This window comes from Rhamphochromis sp. 'chilingali' (assembly GCF_963969265.1).
Source record: "Rhamphochromis sp. 'chilingali' genome assembly, chromosome: 5".
Classification (NCBI taxonomy): Eukaryota; Metazoa; Chordata; class Actinopteri; order Cichliformes; family Cichlidae; genus Rhamphochromis; species Rhamphochromis sp. 'chilingali'.
In genome coordinates this window covers 35,859,889-35,879,215 of record NC_137932.1, presented here as the reverse complement: position 1 = coordinate 35,879,215, position 19,327 = coordinate 35,859,889, and the positions used below count along the sequence as shown (strand labels likewise).

At 43.3% G+C, this 19,327-nt stretch overlaps 1 protein-coding gene across 1 annotated transcript in view; it reads left to right on the top strand.

The window, feature by feature from the left end:
• Window positions 1–274: 274 nt before the first annotated feature.
• Window positions 275–19,327, top strand: part of ddhd1b (DDHD domain containing 1b) — a 35,415-nt gene continuing 16,362 nt past the window's right edge. The window contains exons 1-8 of the mRNA XM_080881856.1: window positions 275–1,257; window positions 3,311–3,487; window positions 3,913–4,041; window positions 6,002–6,149; window positions 6,248–6,357; window positions 11,892–11,998; window positions 17,474–17,730; window positions 18,262–18,337. Of these exons, the coding sequence (XP_080737982.1) occupies window positions 543–1,257; window positions 3,311–3,487; window positions 3,913–4,041; window positions 6,002–6,149; window positions 6,248–6,357; window positions 11,892–11,998; window positions 17,474–17,730; window positions 18,262–18,337 (1,719 nt within the window). The 5' untranslated portion in view covers window positions 275–542. The remainder of the gene's footprint in view (window positions 1,258–3,310; window positions 3,488–3,912; window positions 4,042–6,001; window positions 6,150–6,247; window positions 6,358–11,891; window positions 11,999–17,473; window positions 17,731–18,261; window positions 18,338–19,327) is intronic.

Genomic DNA, 19,327 nt, shown 5'->3' with positions numbered 1-19,327 from the left:
ATTGTGTTTTGGAATTTAATTTTGACACGACGACAGATTAATAGTCAGTTTAGCAAAATTCTAAACAGTATAAGATGAAATGTCAGACGATTGTTTGACCTGATTTTGAATAAACGAGTGAAAAAACAGACTGATCTTCAAATTAAAGGTCTGTAGCTGGATGTTCACCGCGCGCAGGACGCACGCGCGTTGTGTGCGTCCTGCTCGCACGCGTTAGTTGGGTTTACAATTTTCGTCTTAATGTGAAAAATCTGTTTATTTTGAACGTTTGAACAGGAAGTTGCACTTTTCGTATTTTACCTAACACTAGGGAGCGACTGCGAATCCCATCATAGCTTATTGTGTTTATTCCAGCCATTATCAGAGAAAGGAGGATGCAAATGGGGCCAGGAAAGCAGGGATTTATCTTCACTTTGTTCAGCTTTAATGTGTAGCTATAATGGCAAGAAAGACAGTGAGTAGGTGCAGAAAAGTAAACCGTTAATCGGGTCCACTGGTCTGGTGGGAGGACATCATTGTGAGTTTTCCTGTGGACTCTAAAAATGAGCAGTATAAAGGAAAAAGGGACTATTCGGCAGCAGAGCTCCGAGAATAACTCTGTGAGCAGCAGTGAGTGGGACATGGCAAACGATGTGTTTGTGTCCGGTTTTGACGACAGCGTGTTAGCGGACAGCATCGGTGATGGGGACCAGGAGTCGGCACAGTCCAGCTTACTGGACACGCGTCTGCCCTTGGATGGGATGATGTTGGGCCTGGATCGGGTTGAATATCCTGCCTCATCCTATCTGGATTTCGAGCCAAACTACACCGAAAGCGATGGCAACCTTACAACCAAAAAGCGCATCCGGTCCAACAGCTCCCGGCACCGCGGTGATATCGTTACAGAGCTGGGGCCAGAGGAGGTCCGCTGGTTTTACAAAGAGGACAAACGGACGTGGAAGCCTTTCGTCGGACACGATTCTTTAAAAATCGAGATCATCTACCGGCGGCTCGTTGACCAGAACCAGGATAAGGCCCTGGATCCCAATGAAGCCGACGAAAAGGAGACAGCCGGGTCCTCTGAGCTGCAGCCGGAAAGCTCGGCCGTGGACAGTGCAAGTTTCAGGGCGGAACCGGCAGTGCAACAGCTCTCAGTGTCAGAGCAAATCACAGAGCCGGTCCACAACGGCGGCACCAGCGTGGAGGCAGTGTGTGTCAGAGGGGGCCTTTATGAAGTGGATATCAAAGAAAAGGAATGCTACCCTGTTTATTGGAACCGTGAGCATCTCAGTAATGACATAGCTGTTGTTAGGGCTGTTAGCACGTGTTCTGCTGTCAGTATCTTTGACCACTTCTAAGAAAATGAAACGTCTGCTGCTGCTGACTCTGTCACCTCTGAGCTCTGAGGACTGAGCTAATAGGCTGCTTTAAAAACGTCCTCTGTTACTGACATCGTCATGGTCTTACTGACCACCCAAAGTGCTTTAGACCAAAAGCCACACTGAGCCATGCATTCACACAGCGCTTTATTCTGTACACATTAAGTGCTTTATCTGCCTCACATCCGTGGCCACGTTCCAACTACCAGTTCACTTAACAAGCATGTTTTTAGACATGCTCTTTGAAACGAGACAATAATACAGTTGTTTCCGCACAATTAGTCGCATATTAGAAGGAGACTTCTCAAGACTTTGTCCAACACAATAGCGATACTTTACAGGGATGTAGAGCAGAGAGCAGGAATACATATATACACACTACTGGTCAAAGGTTTGGAACACTGCAATTTTTCTAGTTTTTTATAAAGTTATGCACTTTATTCTCCCATTACACTCTGAAATGAAAGCATAGTACAATTAAGCAATTAGAGTTAAAAAAAGAAACCATGGAATAAATTTATAGACTAACATTTATTCTGACTCATCAAAGTAGCCCCCTTTGGCAGATATAACAGCTGACCAACCCGGGACATTCTTTCTACAATAGACATAAAATATTTTTCCATAAAGTTCCCATATCTGTTGCACAAGTTCCCATAAATGTGGGGTACTTGTAGGTTGCTTTGCTTTCAGTCTTCTGTCCAGTTCATCCCAAACCAGTTCGATGGAGTTTAGGTCTGGACTGTGCCACTCCATATTTTCAAGCTTACTATCTTGTTCTTTTTTCTGAGGTAGGTCTGGCCTGGTCTGGTCTGGTCTTGGGCTTGTGTTTTATCTTGCTGTGGGATGAACCCCTGACCAACTAGGCACATACCAGTGGATATTACATGGTGCTGCAGAATGCTGTGGTAGCCGTGTTGGTTCAGGGTGCCTCTTATTCTCTACGTAACCGGAAGGTTGCCGGTTCGAGCCCCGCTCGGACAGTCTTGGTCGTTGTGTCCTTGGGCAAGACACTTCACCTGCCGCCTACTGGTGATGGCCAGAGGGGCCGATGGTGCGATATGGCAGCCTCACTTCTGTCAGTCTGCCCCAGGGCAGCTGTGGCTACAACTGTAGCTTGCCTCCACCAGTGTGTGAATGTGTGAGTGAATGAATAGTGGAATTGTAAAGTGCTTTGAGGACCCCGAAAAGCGCTATATAAATGCAATCCATTATTATTATTACAAGTCACCAGTCTGGATCCAGCAAAACAGCCCCAGACCATCACACTTCCTCTTCCACATCAGTCCATAATACCATCTTCCAGTCTTCAGTAGTCCAATGTCTGTGTTTCATGGCCTCTTTGTCTTATTCTGACTTCTTAGCAATGGCTTTCTTGCTGCAACACGTCCTGTCAAACCGGCAGCTCAAAGTCTTCTCTTCACAGTTGAAAGTGATACTTGCTTACTATGACCACTCTTAAGCTGTGCTTGAAGCTGTTGTCCCATGAGCCGACTATCACACAAGCCGTTAACTCTCAGAAACTTGTCCTCTGATTCAGTTGTGGCTATAGGTCTGTCAGACCTCTTCCTGTCAGCGTTTGCCCCAGTTTCTGAGTGCCTTTTGTTGGTGAAGGAAACTGTACTGTACACCTTGACTTTCTTTGCAATTTCTCTGTAGGGATGTTCTTAAACTTTTTAATGATAGTGTATATATTAATATATTAATGAACTAATTTGGGTCAATTCTAAATTGAACCTATAATTACACATTTGCTTAGTATTCTTAGATTAGACACACACACACACACACACACACACACACACACACACACACACACTGACAGATATGATTAATTTAAAATTTTGTGTTTGATGTTTTCAAAATTAGTTCATCTTTACTGTTACTGGGATCCAACATTCTGTCTTAGATTACAATTTTTGTTTTTATAAACTTCACATGTTGTTCCACAGAGCAAGACCGAATTCCTGTGATGAGGGGCCAGTGGTTCATTGATGGAACTTGGCTTCCACTGGAGGAGGATGAGAGTGATCTGATTGAGCAGGAACATCTTTTACGCTTCCGGGGGCAACAGATGAGGGACACCTATGAGATCGAGGCAGTGACCACCACAGTGGACAGCAAGGACGGTAGGGAATTTAAAACAGACAGGAAAGACAGAGAGATGCCATTGTGTGTGTGTCAGGCAAAGAAGACGAGTGTTTGCAACCATGTCTGTAGATGTGTGTCTCTGTTGGCCAGAATGGTCTTTTACAGGAAGTTCACAAAACAAGTCAAGTGATGCTATAATGCATGGGTTTATTGATTCTAAAATCTGTAATAAAATAAGATATTTCCAGATTTGGGAAATTCTGTTTTCACAGCAGTTATATCTGTCCATGGGAATAAGAATATATAACAAGTCAAATATTTTCATAATCAACAAAAAGTAACAAATTTTAAAATGCAGTGATCCAATTAACTCCAATTCTGCATACTGTCATGGGAGTTGGTGAATTAATTATTCTGCATGAATTATGTCAGTTGCTCTTAATTACAGTGTGACTTCTCACAGCTAGCCACAGTCTGAAGCTGAACAGGAGTCATGTGGACTGGCACAGTGTGGATGAGGTGTATCTGTACAGCGATGCCACCACCTCGAAGATTGCACGTACTGTAACTCAGAAACTGGGCTTCTCTAAAGGTATATAGGATGATTAAAACTTTCTGTCTATTCCAAGAATTCTATCCATCCTCTTCTGCTTATCCAATTCAGGGTCATCTGACCCTGGAGCCTATCCCAGCTGTCACTGGGTGAGAAATGGGGTGCACCCCACGAAGCTGACCTGGTGAGTACTGCTGACATTCCATGCAGGATCAGGGAAACAGGACAGTAGTAGTCACCAAGGAACTCCAGCTGCTGCAAAGACGAGGATGTTTTAGTGTCCTTCTGAGCTGAAATATGTCATGAAACTAAACATAATTTCAACAAAAAAAAGTCTGGATTTTGATTAGGCCACTCCAAAACTTTAATTTTGTTTTTGTTTTTTTCAGCCATTCAGAGGTGGACTTGCTGTTTTGATATTCAAAATTGTGTTTTTTTTGCCTAGTTCTCTTTGTCAGAGAGATTCTATTTAAGTGAGTTAAATGATTAGGTAAGCGATATTTAAGCAATTAAGTATATCTGGCAGTAACCAGACCTGTGTGCTGCTTGTGATATTGAGCTGATTTTTTATTTACTCAGGTTATATTTTAGAATTTGTTTTATGTTCTTAAACATTTGTGCAGCAAACTAAAACAATCCTGGCTACCGAGGCTGGTGATCACGACATGGAATGTCACCTGTCTGGTGGATTGAGCCTGAGCTAGTGTATGAGGTTGAGAGCAACTGGCAAGATATAATCGGGCTCACCTCAATTGACTCTTTTGGGCTTTGGAACTAGTCTCCCTGAGAGGGACTGGACTCTGCCTCTGTTTAGAGTTGCCCTTGGTGAGAGGGAGTGGGCTGGGGTGGGTATCTTGGTATCTCATTGGCTTGCTGCCTGTATGTTGGATTTTTCCCTTGTGAGTGCAAGTGTTTGTTCTCTATGCCTTTGCGTCAGGGAACGAATGAAGACTGTTGTTTGTGCTTATGTGGCAAACAACAGTTCAGAATACTTGGCCTTTTGGAGTTCCTGGGTGGTGTTCTTAAGGGTGCTCCACCTAAGGACTCTGTTGTGCTACTGGGAGACTTCAATGCTGATGTGGGATTTTCAGCACCCACCTTTGACAGACTGGGGACATTGAGTCAGAACGGACCGTGTTCCGCACCTCCATTGGTGAGGAATTCTACTCGGCTTGGTTAGCCTGTGGGACTTTGGAGACAGCCGATGGGTCCCAGCAGGACAAGTGGAATGTGGCTTAGGCAGTGGCTAAATCAAAAACTCGGGTGAGGGAGGAGTTTAGTAAGGCCATGAAAAAAAACTTTGGACTGTCTTGAAGTGGTTCTGGCAAACCGTCATGTGAGTCAGGAGGGGTAGAACAGTGCTTTACCCACACGGTGAATAATGGGGTGGTGTGCTGACTTCAACCGAGGATATTGTTAGGCAGTGGAAGGAATACTTTGAGGACCTGCTTAATCACACTGGAAGGTCTTCCATAGAGGAAGCAGATGAGGGGCATGACTCAATCATCACTGGGGGTGAGGCTACTGAGCTCCTTGGTGGTAGAGCCCCTGGGACGAATGAGGTTCACCCTGAGTTCCTGAAGGCTCTGGATGTTGTAAGGCTGTCTTGGTTGACACGCCTCTACAATGTCATGTGGCAATCTCAAGTGGTACCGTTGTATTGGCAGACCAGAGTGGTGCTCCAACTATAGGGGGGGTGCTGGAAAGTAGGGTCCGTCCATTAGTCAAAGTTCGGATACAAGAGAGACAATGCAGTTTTTGTCCTGTTCACGTAACACTGGACTAGCTCCCTATCCTTTTGAGGATATTTGAGGTTGCATGGGAGTTTGACTACCAGTATACATGTGAAGTACATGTGAAGAAGGCATTCAACTGCGTCCCCCGCGACCTGGCCCTGGATAAGCAGAAGAAAATGGATGAATGGCTGGATGGACTAAAAAAAACAGGAAGAGAGCAAATACTTTTTTCACAGCCCTGTACCTGTCTCTCACGTCCTCAGCCTCCAGCAGTGGGACACGTCTCCATCGAGGGTACGTGGAAGAGGCTGCACCTGAAGACACCCCACCTGAAACCACACACATTGTATTTGTGGTGCATGGCATTGGCCAGAAGATGGACCAGGGTCGCATTATCAGGAACACCAGCATGTGAGAAATTATGGTGTTTCCATTGCAAGAACAGATAACAAATTAAAATTAGAGTAATTTTGGAAGTAACAGTTTATTTATTTTTAATTGCTGGATAGGATGAGAGATGCTGCCAGAAAGATGGAGGAGAAACACTTCTCAGATCGCACCACAGAGCATGTAGAGTTCCTTCCTGTGGAGTGGAGGTCCAAACTGTGTCTCGATGGAGGTATGCTTTACAACACTTTTGTTTTGGATTGCTCGCAAGCTTATTATGCAGTTTTTTTTCTGCTACAGCACGTGTGAAAAGCCTGCTTACAACACTTTACATTAAACTGACTCAGAGTTTCATCTTCTAAAACAGGATCAAAATTTGCATAAATACTTAGTGAATCTTATTTTTGTTCAGCACTTTTTTTTTTCTATGTCAAATGTTGAACATATACAGTGGGTAAATAAGCATTGAACACATCACAGTTTTTCTATGTAAAATATATTTATATTTCTAGAGGCGCTAATGACATAAAATTCTCACTAGATGTTGGTAACAACCCATCTAATCCACACATGCAAAGAAATCAAACCATAGATGTCTAAGTATTTAAAAGTGCTAACATTAATGACTGTACCAAACAGGTGACTGATTATATACATTTCTGTGTGAATTTAGTGGTCCCATCCAAAACTTGTAAAGGTTATACAAATGAAGAAAAAGACTTTTAAAGACTATGATGACATAGCCAGAAGTGACCTCCAGAGACAAATTAAAAGTACAATCAAAAGTTAGAGGGTGCTGTGACACATCTAGTAATTCCAGAGAAGCGCGGCAGAGTATCAAACCCATGATAAATGTCCCACATCAAGGTAGGGGGAAGGCTTCCCTCAACCTGCAGGTTAGTGAGGGTCTGGAGATGGCCAATCAACTAAACACCCTTTTCTGCTGCTTTGATAGTGGCAGCAGAAATGACTGTCCTGTTGAGTTGCCGTCCTCACCAACTCCTCCCTTGGACTTTATTACAGAATCAAAAGTATTGCAAGTTTTCGGAGGCTGTAAACCCCCAAAAAGTTCAGATCCTGACAATGTCTGTGGGAGTATTTGAAAAATATTTTTCAGTTTTTTTTGTTTGATTTTCTTTTAACAGTCATACGATACCAAATATCTGGAAAGTGTCAGTAACTGTTCCTGTTCCAAAGTTCCCTAGACCTTTGGTTCCAAAAGACTTCAGATCAGTTGCACCCACATCTCTGGCCATAAAATGTTTTGAACATGTGGTGAAAAGGTACATGGTATCGAAAACTCAAGGTCTTATAGACCTCATGCTATTTTCTTATCAACCCTAGAGAGCGGTGGAAGATGCTGTATTAATTTTGCTGCTTACTACATGCTCATCTGGAAAAAGCAAAGACTCATGCCAAGATTTTATTTGTGGACTTTTCCTCTGCTTTCAACACAATCTTACTGATTATTTTAGCAGATAAATTGGAAAAAGAATTTTTGCTTATTGATTTTCTTTGGAGTAGAACACAGCTGGTCAGAATGGTAACTCAACTTTCTGACAAACTGACCATTTCAACAGGCTCCCCTCAGGGCTTTGTTTGATCTCCATTGTTGTTTATTCTGTATACCAAGTCTTGTAATAGCACCTTTCAAAACAGACTTTTTATTAATTATGCAGATGATACAGCTTTAGAGAGCCTCGTGTATGATGGGGAGGATGGGCCAGTTCTTGAATATTTTATTAAATGGTGTGAGAGGGCAAATCTTGTCCTCAACACCACAAAGACCAAATGCCAGTAGATTTTAGGAGGAATCCAGTATCCCAGCCTAAATTAAATGGAGAGCTGATCCAGTGTGTGACTGAATACAAATGTCTGGGCGTTATGCTCGACCATAAAACATAACTAAAATGCTTCATATGTTTTGTTGGGCTTTTATTAAAAGTGTGTTTAGTTCTTGTATTATTTGTTGGTTTGGAAAATGTCTCTGAGGCACAGAAAAAGATGACTAGAAAGGCAGTGATACTAGCTAGTAAGTTGCCTGGAACTGCATTGCTATTACATTTCTAAACTGCAAGTTTAGAAAGCATTTTTAGGGACTGGGCATGGAGTAAAGCAAATAATATTGTGAGTGATGTAAGGCATCCACTTACCTTTTCTATTATTGGATTATTATTATCTGCACAGCGCTATTGTCCCACTTTGTTCACAGAAAATACATCCAAATGATCTTTTTTTCCTCAAGCCATCAAAATTCTGAACATAAGCAACACATAGGCTGCCAAGTTGGTGTGGTATAAAATCATCCCTAAGATATAAGGAAAGCCAAAGTGTCTATGTATTGTGTGCTTATGTTTTTTAAGGTGATGTGTTTGTTTTTTATGTGGTGTTTTTGAATGTCAGGTGTCTTCTGCTGTAAGTCAATTTCCCCATGGGCATCAATAAAAATATCTTATCTATATATAAATTAAGTAGTTAATGTGTAATAATGAGAAATGACACCAAAAAAAGGTATTGAACATGCTTACCGAAATGCAATTACCACTTTGTACAAAAGTTTTTGTTGGTGATGACGGCTTCAAGATGCCTCCTGTATGGAGAAACTAGTCGCGTGCAGTGTGATGCTTGATAATTCTTCCACACAAATAGTCTTCAGGTTCTGAGGCTCTGTGGGCCCCTTTTATGGACTCAGAGCATTAGTACTCGCCATAGATTCTAAATGCGATTGAGGTCAACAGATTGGCTGAGCCATTATTTTCTTTCTCTGAAAACAGTTGAGAGTTTCCTGTTTTCAGTATCACACATCCACCGGCGTTTTATCTTCATCATCCTAGTAGATGCATGCATACAGTCCATGGCGGTTGAGTGCATTACTTACTGTTTTCTTCAAAACAATTGTACCTGCTGATTCCAGGTCTTTCTGTAGCTCTCCACAAGTGGTCTTTGGCTCTTGAACAACTATCCACATTAGGTAATGCAGTGAAAGACTTTCAAAATTTCTCAATACCACACCAGAGGCAGACTAAATTACAACAATGTTTTTCTGAGGAATGGAAATATGGACTTTACTTTGATTTTAATTGCACAAAAAGGCAAAAGTACGCTGGTAGAGTGCAAACTGCATCTGGGACAAAACCAATACAACTCTTGCTCTTTGCATACGTCTACACAAACAGCATGCTGACATAAAGCTACAGAAGAATCCAGAGTGATGTTAAAGCTGAGCATATGCTGAACCAGGATGTAGCCAGAGCCTGAACCTTAACAGTCAACAAAAGTGGTGATGAGCAGTCAGGCTTGCAGCATTGCAGACTTCATTTCTGTCCGTATATATTCTAAAGTAAAATCACTGAGGGAATTCCTTTGAGCTGGTTTTCAGCTGCTTTGTGATGTTGTTTTTGTGGTTTTATGTAAAGACTAAGAAAAAGAGCACATGTATGTCCTGATTAGGATAGTGATTTGTGTCAGCATGGGAGACTATAGCTCAGGTTTATATTGTTATCTGGTCATTGTGTCAGAGTGCACTTCAGGGCATATTACTGAGTAATCCAAAAGTAATATAACAAGAAATGTGACAAATTCTTTTTTACAGGGAGTGATTTAGTGCCATGCTGGATTACTTTTAAGAAAAGAAATCTACCATCATCCTCGTGTTTTGTTCTGTATTCTGATCTTTAACTGAATTTCTATTAAGATTTTTAAATACTAGTGCAAAAACTAAATAAAGAATTACAATATTGTAATATATATTTAGCTTTTTCCTTTTTTTATTTTGATGATTAGCTTACAGCCCATGATGACCTTATAGCTCATGAAATATCCTTTATGGCGTCGATGCAGCGTGGCATAGAGGTGATCAGCTCTGTTAAGCCCAGATTGCTTTGATAGCTCATCTGTGTTTTTGATTCTTTCTGGGGTTCAGGTCGGACAAGCTGCCTTGCCCATCAACCTCAGTAAGAACTTATTCAGCAAACCATTTAGTCCTGCTAGAAAAGGAAATCAGCATCACCATGAAGCTAGTCAGCAGATGGAAACACAAAGCGCTCAGATATCTATCTATCTATCTATCTATCTATCTATCTATCTATCTATCTATCTATCTATCTATCTATCTATCTATCTATCTATCTATCTATCTATCTATCTATCTATCTATCTATCTATCTATCTATCTATCTATCTATCTATCTATCTATAATTTACCAAAAGACTGTACTGTAAGGGATCAAATGAACTAGAAAAAGTGCATTTAGCTGAATTTATATAGGTCCTTCACTAAAAAGTTTTAGAGCACAGCTCATGAGTTTGTGGTGAAAATTGTGTGAGCTGTCTATGGTCAAATATGGAGTTCCAGAAGGTTCAATGCTAGGACCAATTTCTGTTTACATGATACATGCCTTCCTTAGGCAATATCATCAGAAGGCATAGCGTACATTTTCACTGCTATACAGATGGCACCCAACTCTGTCTAGCCAGATAACACACACCAATTAGTTAAACTGCAGGAATGTCTTAAAGACATAAATACCTCTAATTCTCTAATTCAGTGGTTCCCAAACTTTTTTTGCTGCCCCCCCCAAATACCGCTTCGTCCACACCTCCATGGGTATTTTTGAAAACGCAGCTGTTTCTATGCGTTTGGGCCTTTCGTCCACACGTACACGGCATTTCAAATCACCGAAAACAGATTTTTAAAAACTCCTTTTTTGCATTTACGTGTGGACGAGGAGTACAGAGGTCGTCACACAATGTCAAAGGTATGTGCCTTTTTTCACGTCACGCTGTGCGCCACGTTATTGTTTACATGAGTGTGGGCGACCGTGGCTCAGGGGGTTGGGAATCGCATCTGTAACCGGAAGGTCGCCGGTTTGATCCCAGGGCTCTCTGTCCTGGTCGTTGTGTCCCTGGGCAAGACACTTTACCCTACTTGCCTACTGGTCTTGGCCAGAGGGGCCGATGGCGCGATATGGCAGCCTCGCTTCTGTCAGTCTGCCCCAGGGCAGCTGCGGCTACAACTGTAGCTTGCCTCCACCAGTGTATGAATGTGAGAGTGAATGAATAGTGGTATTGTAAAGCGCTTTGGGTGCCTTGAAAAGCGCTATATAAATCCAATCCATTATTATTACATGAGATGAATTCACTTGGCCTTAAACAGCTTACAAATATGGATATGAAACCAGATTCTTACTCTGGATGGCATTACCTTGGCCTCCAGTAACACTGTGAGGAACCTTTTTTGACCAGGATACGTCCTTCAGGGTACATATTAAACAACAACTGTTTTCTTCCATTTGCACAACATCTTTGAAACTAGAAAGGTTCTTTCTCAGAGTGACACTGAAAAACTATCCATCTATCATCCTTATACTTCCTCCTCATACTTACTTTTCCCCCAAAAGCAACTTTTAACTACAGAAATGAATGCAGCAAACGAAAGGGACCAAAAGAGGAGAAGTTTTGTAGCATACTGTTGAATGCTACAAAACAAGGAGGAAAAAGTCAGTAGCACTGGTGAGAAAAATGTTCCTGACACTTGCTGATGATGGTACTATCCTCTTCACCTGTCAGTGGTTTCATGTTGTGGTTTACTCGCTAATATTCATGTTGGACAGAAGGACAATACTACTGAGTTTTGCCATATCTATACATTGCAAGCCAGAATCATAATGTCTACTCAAGTATATGCAGAAGCATTAAAAAGTAATTCATTTTGCTCTGGGAACTTCTGACAACTATGTCTTATGTATTTCGATGTTCTTCCTACAGACACAGTGGACTCCATCACTCCAGACAAGGTTAGAGGTCTAAGAGACATGTTGAACAGCAGTGCCATGGACATCATGTACTACACAAGTCCTCTGTACAGAGATGAGGTGAGTGAAAAAGCCCCACCATTTCAACATTCAGTGTAGCTGTAGCTCAGGTGGTAGAGCAGCCTACTAATCAGAAAGTTGATTGTTCAATCCTCGTCTTCTCCAATATCCTTGGGCAAGACACTAACCCCAAGGAGTTCTCTAAATGTTAGATAGAAAGAACTTACAGAGAAAGAGCATCTGGGTAAGCACTTTTGGAGGTCGGTGGATCCTGGGAGTCTGGCAGTCATCTCTGCACCTGAATGTGATCACTGATCCTAATGCACATTCAGGTATCAATAAATCAAGTACACATTAGAAAGTCTTTGGCAGCGAATTCACTTCTGAGATTTTTACTTCATCCATGTAAAAATGAGGGTCTTTCTCTTCCCAGCCTGCCTAGTCAGCTAAGATTCAGAAGTCTACATAATAATCAGCAACAGTCTGTTTACCTTGGCGAAGGTACTTTTGCCAGTCAGAAATCTCTGACTTATCAAATGTCTTTGAACTTTTACATATATATATATATATATATATATATATATATATATATATATATATATATATATATATATATATATATATATATATATATATATATATATATATATATATATATATATATATATATATATATATATATATATATATATATATATAAAAAAGCAGCTGGATAGCGTAGTGGTTAAACTACACGCCTTTGGAACAGAGGATCGCAAGTTCGATTCCTGCCTGGGGCGTCTGTATCCAGTAAGGGTCCTAAGGCTAGACCCCCTATGCTAAGCAAGCCTACCGCAGACATGAGCGAGACAGATAAATATGAAGGCATGCCGGCTCGGACGTCGCCCGGATCAACAAGGTCCGCGTCAGGTGTTGAGGAACCAGGGCACCCTGACGAAAAGTGGGCTACTGGAACAAGAAGGCATCGGTGGGCAAGGGACGAAAACAGGGCGTTGTTGGAATGCTACTACGCAAGTAACCCCGGCGGAAGGGGCTACATGAATAGGATGAGGGACCTATGGATTCTTCGATACCCAACATCCACAATGACGGCGAAACAACTAGTAGCTCAGTGTTCCAACATTCGAAAGAAGGGACTGCTCTCACAGCTAGAGATTGACGAGGTACAACACAAATGCTACGGCAAGGAGGAGTCAGGACGCCAGGTCAGGGGGGAGATATCATCACCCCCACCCGAGATTGGGTACATAGCCCCAAGTGCGATAGGAGAAGGATCGTTGAGTGTGAGAGGAACTGACCTGAAAAATAGGATCATGGCCAAGCTTGAAACCTGGATCCCCCGTAGCCGGTTACCAAGATTACGTGAAGTACCCTCAGAAGGTCTGCTAGATGATGTTAATGCAGCACTACGGGCAATACCTACAACCACAATTACCGACACTAACAAGCTGATCTACAATACGGCAGCAGTGATCAGTGAGATGCTTGGTTACAAGTTGAACAGCCACAAGGGGCAGTACCCTCCATGGAGAAGGAGGCTAGAGGGCAAGATCAAAGTAGCACGGAGGGAGGTTAGCCAACTAACAGAGTTGCAGAAAGGTGCGACAAATAAGGTGCCTAAGAAATACAGCAAGCTGTCCATACCTGAGGCCTTGGAAACTGCCAAGCAAAGACTCACAGCCTTGGCCAGCCGCTTGAGGAGGTACACCAGAGAGATAGAAGGCAGGAGAATAAACCAGCTGTTCTCCACAGAACCAGCAAAGGTGTACTCTCAGTGGCAAGGGAACAATAAGAGAACAGCACCACCAAGGCTGGAGACGGAGCAATACTGGAAGAGCATATGGGAGAAGGATGCAACCCATAACGGCAATGCTCAGTGGCTAGTGGATCTGAGGGCAGACCACAGCGACCTCCCTGAACAGGGTCCAGTAACCATCACAGTGGCAGATATCCAAGAAAGGGTCTCCAGTATGAAGAGTTGGACAGCACCAGGGCCCGACATGGTTCACGCCTACTGGCTGAAGAAGCTGACTGCACTCCACGAGCGTCTGGCAGCACAAATGAACCAGCTGCTAGTTAACGAGAGACACCCGGAATGGCTAACTGAAGGCCGGACGGTCCTGGACCCCAAGAAGGGACCGGTCCCCTCCAACTACCGACCAATAACCTGCCTCAGTACTACATGGAAGCTCCTGTCAGGCATCATATCGGCTAAGATGAACAGGCACATGGGTCAATACATGAGCGGGACACAGAAAGGAATTGGCAAGAATACCAGAGGTGCAAAACACCAGCTACTGGTAGACAGAACAATCAGCCGAGACTGCAAGACCAGACTGACCAACCTGTGCACTGCCTGGATTGATTACAAGAAGGCCTATGACTCAATGCCCCACAGCTGGATACTGGAATGCCTAGAATTGTACAAGATCAATGGGACCCTAAGAGCCTTCATCAGGAACTCAATGGGGATGTGGCGTACAACACTAGAGGCCAACTCCAAGCCCATAGCACAAGTTACCATCAAGTGCGGGATCTACCAAGGAGATGCTCTGTCCCCACTGCTGTTCTGCATAGGCCTGAACCCCCTCAGTGAGATCATTAACAAGACTGGCTACGGATACCGACTACGGAACGGAGCAGTTGTCAGCCACCTCCTGTACATGGATGACATCAAGCTGTATGCCAAGAGTGAACGAGACATCGATTCACTGATCCACACTACCAGGCTATACAGCAATGACATTGGAATGTCGTTCGGACTGGAGAAGTGTAGTCGGATGGTAACAAAGAGAGGGAAGGTAGTCAGAACTGAGGGGATTGAACTACCAGAAGGCAACATTGCAGACATAGAGGACAGTTACAAGTACCTGGGGATCCCGCAGGCAAATGGGAACCATGAAGAGGCCGCTAGAAAGGCTGCAACCACCAAGTACCTGCAGAGGGTCAGGCAAGTCCTGAGGAGTCAGCTGAATGGTAAGAACAAGATCCGGGCCATCAACACATACGCCCTGCCCGTGATCAGGTACCCTGCTGGGGTAATAGGCTGGCCAAAGGAGGAGATAGAAGCCACTGACATAAAGACAAGAAAGCTCCTGACCATGCATGGAGGGTTTCACCCCAAGTCCAGCACCCTGAGGCTGTACGCTAAGCGGAAGGAAGGGGGCCGGGGACTGGTGAGTGTCAGCACCACAGTCCAGGATGAGACAAGGAACATCCAAGAATACATTGGGAAGATGGCCCCAACTGACCGAGTGCTCAGTGAATACCTCAGGCAGCAGAAACCCAAGAAAGAGGAGGGAGACGAGGAACCATCATGGAAGGACAGGCCCCTGCACGGTATGTACCACCGGCAGATAGAGGAGGTGGCTGATATCCAGAAATCCTACCAGTGGCTGGACAAAGCTGGACTGAAAGACAGCACAGAGGCACTAATCATGGCAGCACAAGAACAAGCTCTGAGTACAAGATCCATAGAGGCTGGGGTCTATCACACCAGGCAAGACCCCAGGTGCAGGCTGTGTAAAGATGCCCCAGAGACAATCCAGCACATAACAGCAGGGTGCAAGATGCTAGCAGGCAAGGCATACATGGAACGCCATAACCAAGTGGCCGGCATAGTGTACAGGAACATCTGTGCCGAGTATAACCTAGAAGTCCCGAGGTCAAAATGGGAGATGCCCCCAAGGGTGGTGGAGAATGACCGAGCTAAGATCCTGTGGGACTTCCAGATACAGACGGACAAAATGGTGGTGGCTAACCAACCGGACATAGTGGTGGTAGACAAACAGAAGAAGACGGCCGTAGTGATCGATGTAGCGGTTCCGAATGACAGCAATATCAGGAAGAAGGAACACGAGAAGCTGGAGAAATACCAAGGGCTCAGAGAAGAGCTCGAGAGGATGTGGAGGGTGAAGGTAACGGTGGTCCCCGTGGTAATCGGAGCACTAGGTGCGGTGACTCCCAAGCTAGGCGAGTGGCTCCAGCAGATCCCGGGAATAACATCGGAGATCTCTGTCCAGAAGAGTGCAGTCCTGGGAACAGCTAAGATACTGCGCAGGACCCTCAAGCTCCCAGGCCTCTGGTAGAGGACCCGAGCTTGAAGGATAAACCGCCCGCAGGGGCGTGCTGGGTGTTTTTTATATATATATATCAAAGAAATTGCCCTTTGGTTTAAAGCAAATACAAATGCATGTTCTCAGAAGAGGTTTAGTTCATGCTTCTTCTCTTGTATCTTCTTCATGGCACCTGTTAGTGGGTGGGATATAATAGTGAGCAATTCAACATTTTGTCCTCACAGCTGAAAATGGGCATCTCCAAAACTGCTGCTCTTGTGAGGTGTTCCTAGTTTGCAGTGGTCAGTATCAATCAAAAGTGGTCAAAAGGAAGGAATGGGTGGTGATCCAGCGACTTGGTCATGAGGAGGCAAGTCTCACTGATGTACGTGGTGAGCAAAGATTGCCCATTGTGGGCTGATCCAACTGATGAGCTATTGAGGTTAAAGTGTAAGTCAAAGTTGTTACACTTACACTTAAAAAGAAATGACCAGTCTCTTATTTTGATGGTAGGTTCGTTTAATGAAAAAAAACAGGATATCAACAAAAAATCCTATGCCAACCAAAAAACATAAATTTGATCCCCAAGCAAAACATGACTTAGTACTTAATGGAGAAATCCTTCGTGACTGTCGTCCCGACTGCCTTCATATCATCAACAAGCTCCGCCTGTGTAGTTTTTGGCTGATCCACCACCTTTGTCATGATTCGCTTACAGAGTGTGTCACTTACATGTTCCAGTTAATTTTCCCTTTAGTACAGGGAGTTAGTGGATTTCCCAAATGCTTAATTGATATCACATTTAATAGTTTAATAATTTAGTTAATAGTTTTCAGTTTCCCTTTGCACTTTGTTTCACATGCATTTTTGCAATCGGCCAAATAAAACACCTTACTTTTAGTTTACCTCAGTAAGTCTCTGAATGTCTACATTTGGATCCTCACTTTTCTCACACTCAACACATGACAACGATAAAACTTTTATTTTATTTTAACCTTTTATTTCAATGTGCTAATAAATGAAAAACAATAACAATAAATAAGTATTCTTACTACAAACCGTGTTCCTAAGGGCTAGCCTTTGTCCCCTCACTGATATGGTGCTGCAGGGAGCTGGTGCAGTGGTTTGTGATGTGAAGCCTGGCCTTTCTGTAGCAAGTTGTGTGGCTTTCCTCCAGGTACTCCTGCTTCATGACATGCATGTTGGATTAATTGGTGATTCTAAATTGTGATCAGTGTGTTGAATAAACTGCTTCCCTGCTGGCACTCAGCATTACTCCTATTAGGCTAAACCAAACTTTGTCACACTTAAAATCTGGTTAAGATTTTGTAATCCAGACTGGCTATGCAGCACTGGTCTACCGGCCGATCAAAATGACCCTAAAACATCAAATATAATCATATCTATTTGAATCTGATTGACATAATTAAACTTATATCTCATGGTGTTGTGCACACATGCTGTTGTTTTGTTTGTGTAGATTACCAGGGGATTGACTCTGGAACTGAATCGTCTGTACTCACTCTTCTGCTCACGGAACCCAGACTTTGAGAAAAATGGGAAGGTGTCCATAGTGTCTCACTCACTGGGCTGCGTCATCACCTTTGACATAATGACAGGCTGGGATCCAGTTCGCTTTCATCATCCAGAAGCCCTAGACCCAGAGGATCCACAGATCCACTGGCCTACTGATGAAAAGCACCACCTTCAGGAGCAACTGAGACTAACGCGCCTCAGGTACTCCTCTGGCTTTTGTCTGAAACAGGTAAGGAGTCAGTCCCCATCTGTTTCAGCAAAAAGTGTACCTAATGGCACAAAGGAGTTTGAGGAGAGACCCTCTTTATTCTTCCACATTTTTTCATTATATAGGAAGGGAGAGAGAAATATTTAATCACTTGTGTAATATAATTGTATAATACTTGTGTATTAATACAATATAAAGGTTAACTCTTTGTTTAAGTGGCCTTCATCAGCAGAATGGCTTGGAGCCGCTCAAAATGTAGGGAACAAATATCTTTATAAGGATCAATGCTCAATAAAATATAGCTTGAGAGTTTGATAATCTCTGTCAGAGATATCACTATGGTTTTGTCATTGACTTGGAGAAACAGTTTTATTTTATTCAGTTTCAGATTTTTCACACATTTTTCGGGTCACAATTTTCACATCAGCCTTTGTTTTTTCATTATGTATTAGAATGTTTTCGGCTGAAAGTCATGTCAACTGCTTTACACTGGCATAATAAATGGTATCCGTCATCCTGTCCAGGTTGAGGGACTTAGAGGATCAGTTCCAGGGTCTGCAGACTTCGTCTTGTGTTCCAGTGCCCGCCCTGAAATTCAAGGTAAAGATGGTGTAGCAGTTTCTCCTCAAACAGAGCAGATTTGCACACACAGATCTTTATTATAAAACTTTCTGGGAATATACTCTCATGGATAGTGTTCATTCCCACTGCTTTAGTTTGTCCACCACTGCGTTCCTTCAGCCCCACAGTGCAGTCAAAAAGTATTTGCCCCCTTCCTTATTGCTTATTGTGCTCAACATGTACTATATAGGGAAAAAACTAATTTGCACACCCTATGTGTCTTTCTGCAACTGATGCAGGAACCCTCGGTCATCCTGCCCTACCTTTCCCTGCTACTGCAAAGCCACAAACCATAACCCACAGCCACGCACCCCCACTGCCCAACTTAGGGCGGGAAGTTATTTGCTCTAACCCCTTCCCCAGTGAAAGAGAAGTTAACCACAGTCATCATCGAGTGATCTGGACATTGGCATCCTTTATGTAGTGGAGCAACTGCAGTGTGGCATGGTCCAAACTTGGTATGCTATATTAAATTACTAAGTTTCTCTCTGATGTAAAGCACTGAGAGTTAACCCCACACACCAACTGGAAAAAAATAAGCCCCCAACCCTCTGTTCAACACATCAATGTGCGAAATAAAAGGGACAGAGAAGTTGTTGATCAGGGTGTTCCACTAGTGGGCTATTTTCACCCTATAAAAAGCCATTTGGCACCAATCGGTCCACCAGACCCAAGATGGACCACCATTCTCGGTGTGTTTAGTTATGGGCTATTCACATCCGTGAAATGTGGGATGAACTTCTGATAGTAACAAGCCAATCCCATCTTGTCCACATGAGAGGATATTCGCCCACTTCCCAAGGGCAGTGCACCTGCCTCTGTCCAATCCTGCACTTCTTCAGGCTGGGAATAAGTCCAGCTTGCTTCAAGGGCTCCAGCACTGTGCTTACCCACTGTACATGCTATGCTCAGGTTTTTCTGTGGCTGATCATTTAATCTTCGTAGAAAGTAGCATTTGTAGTATTGGGA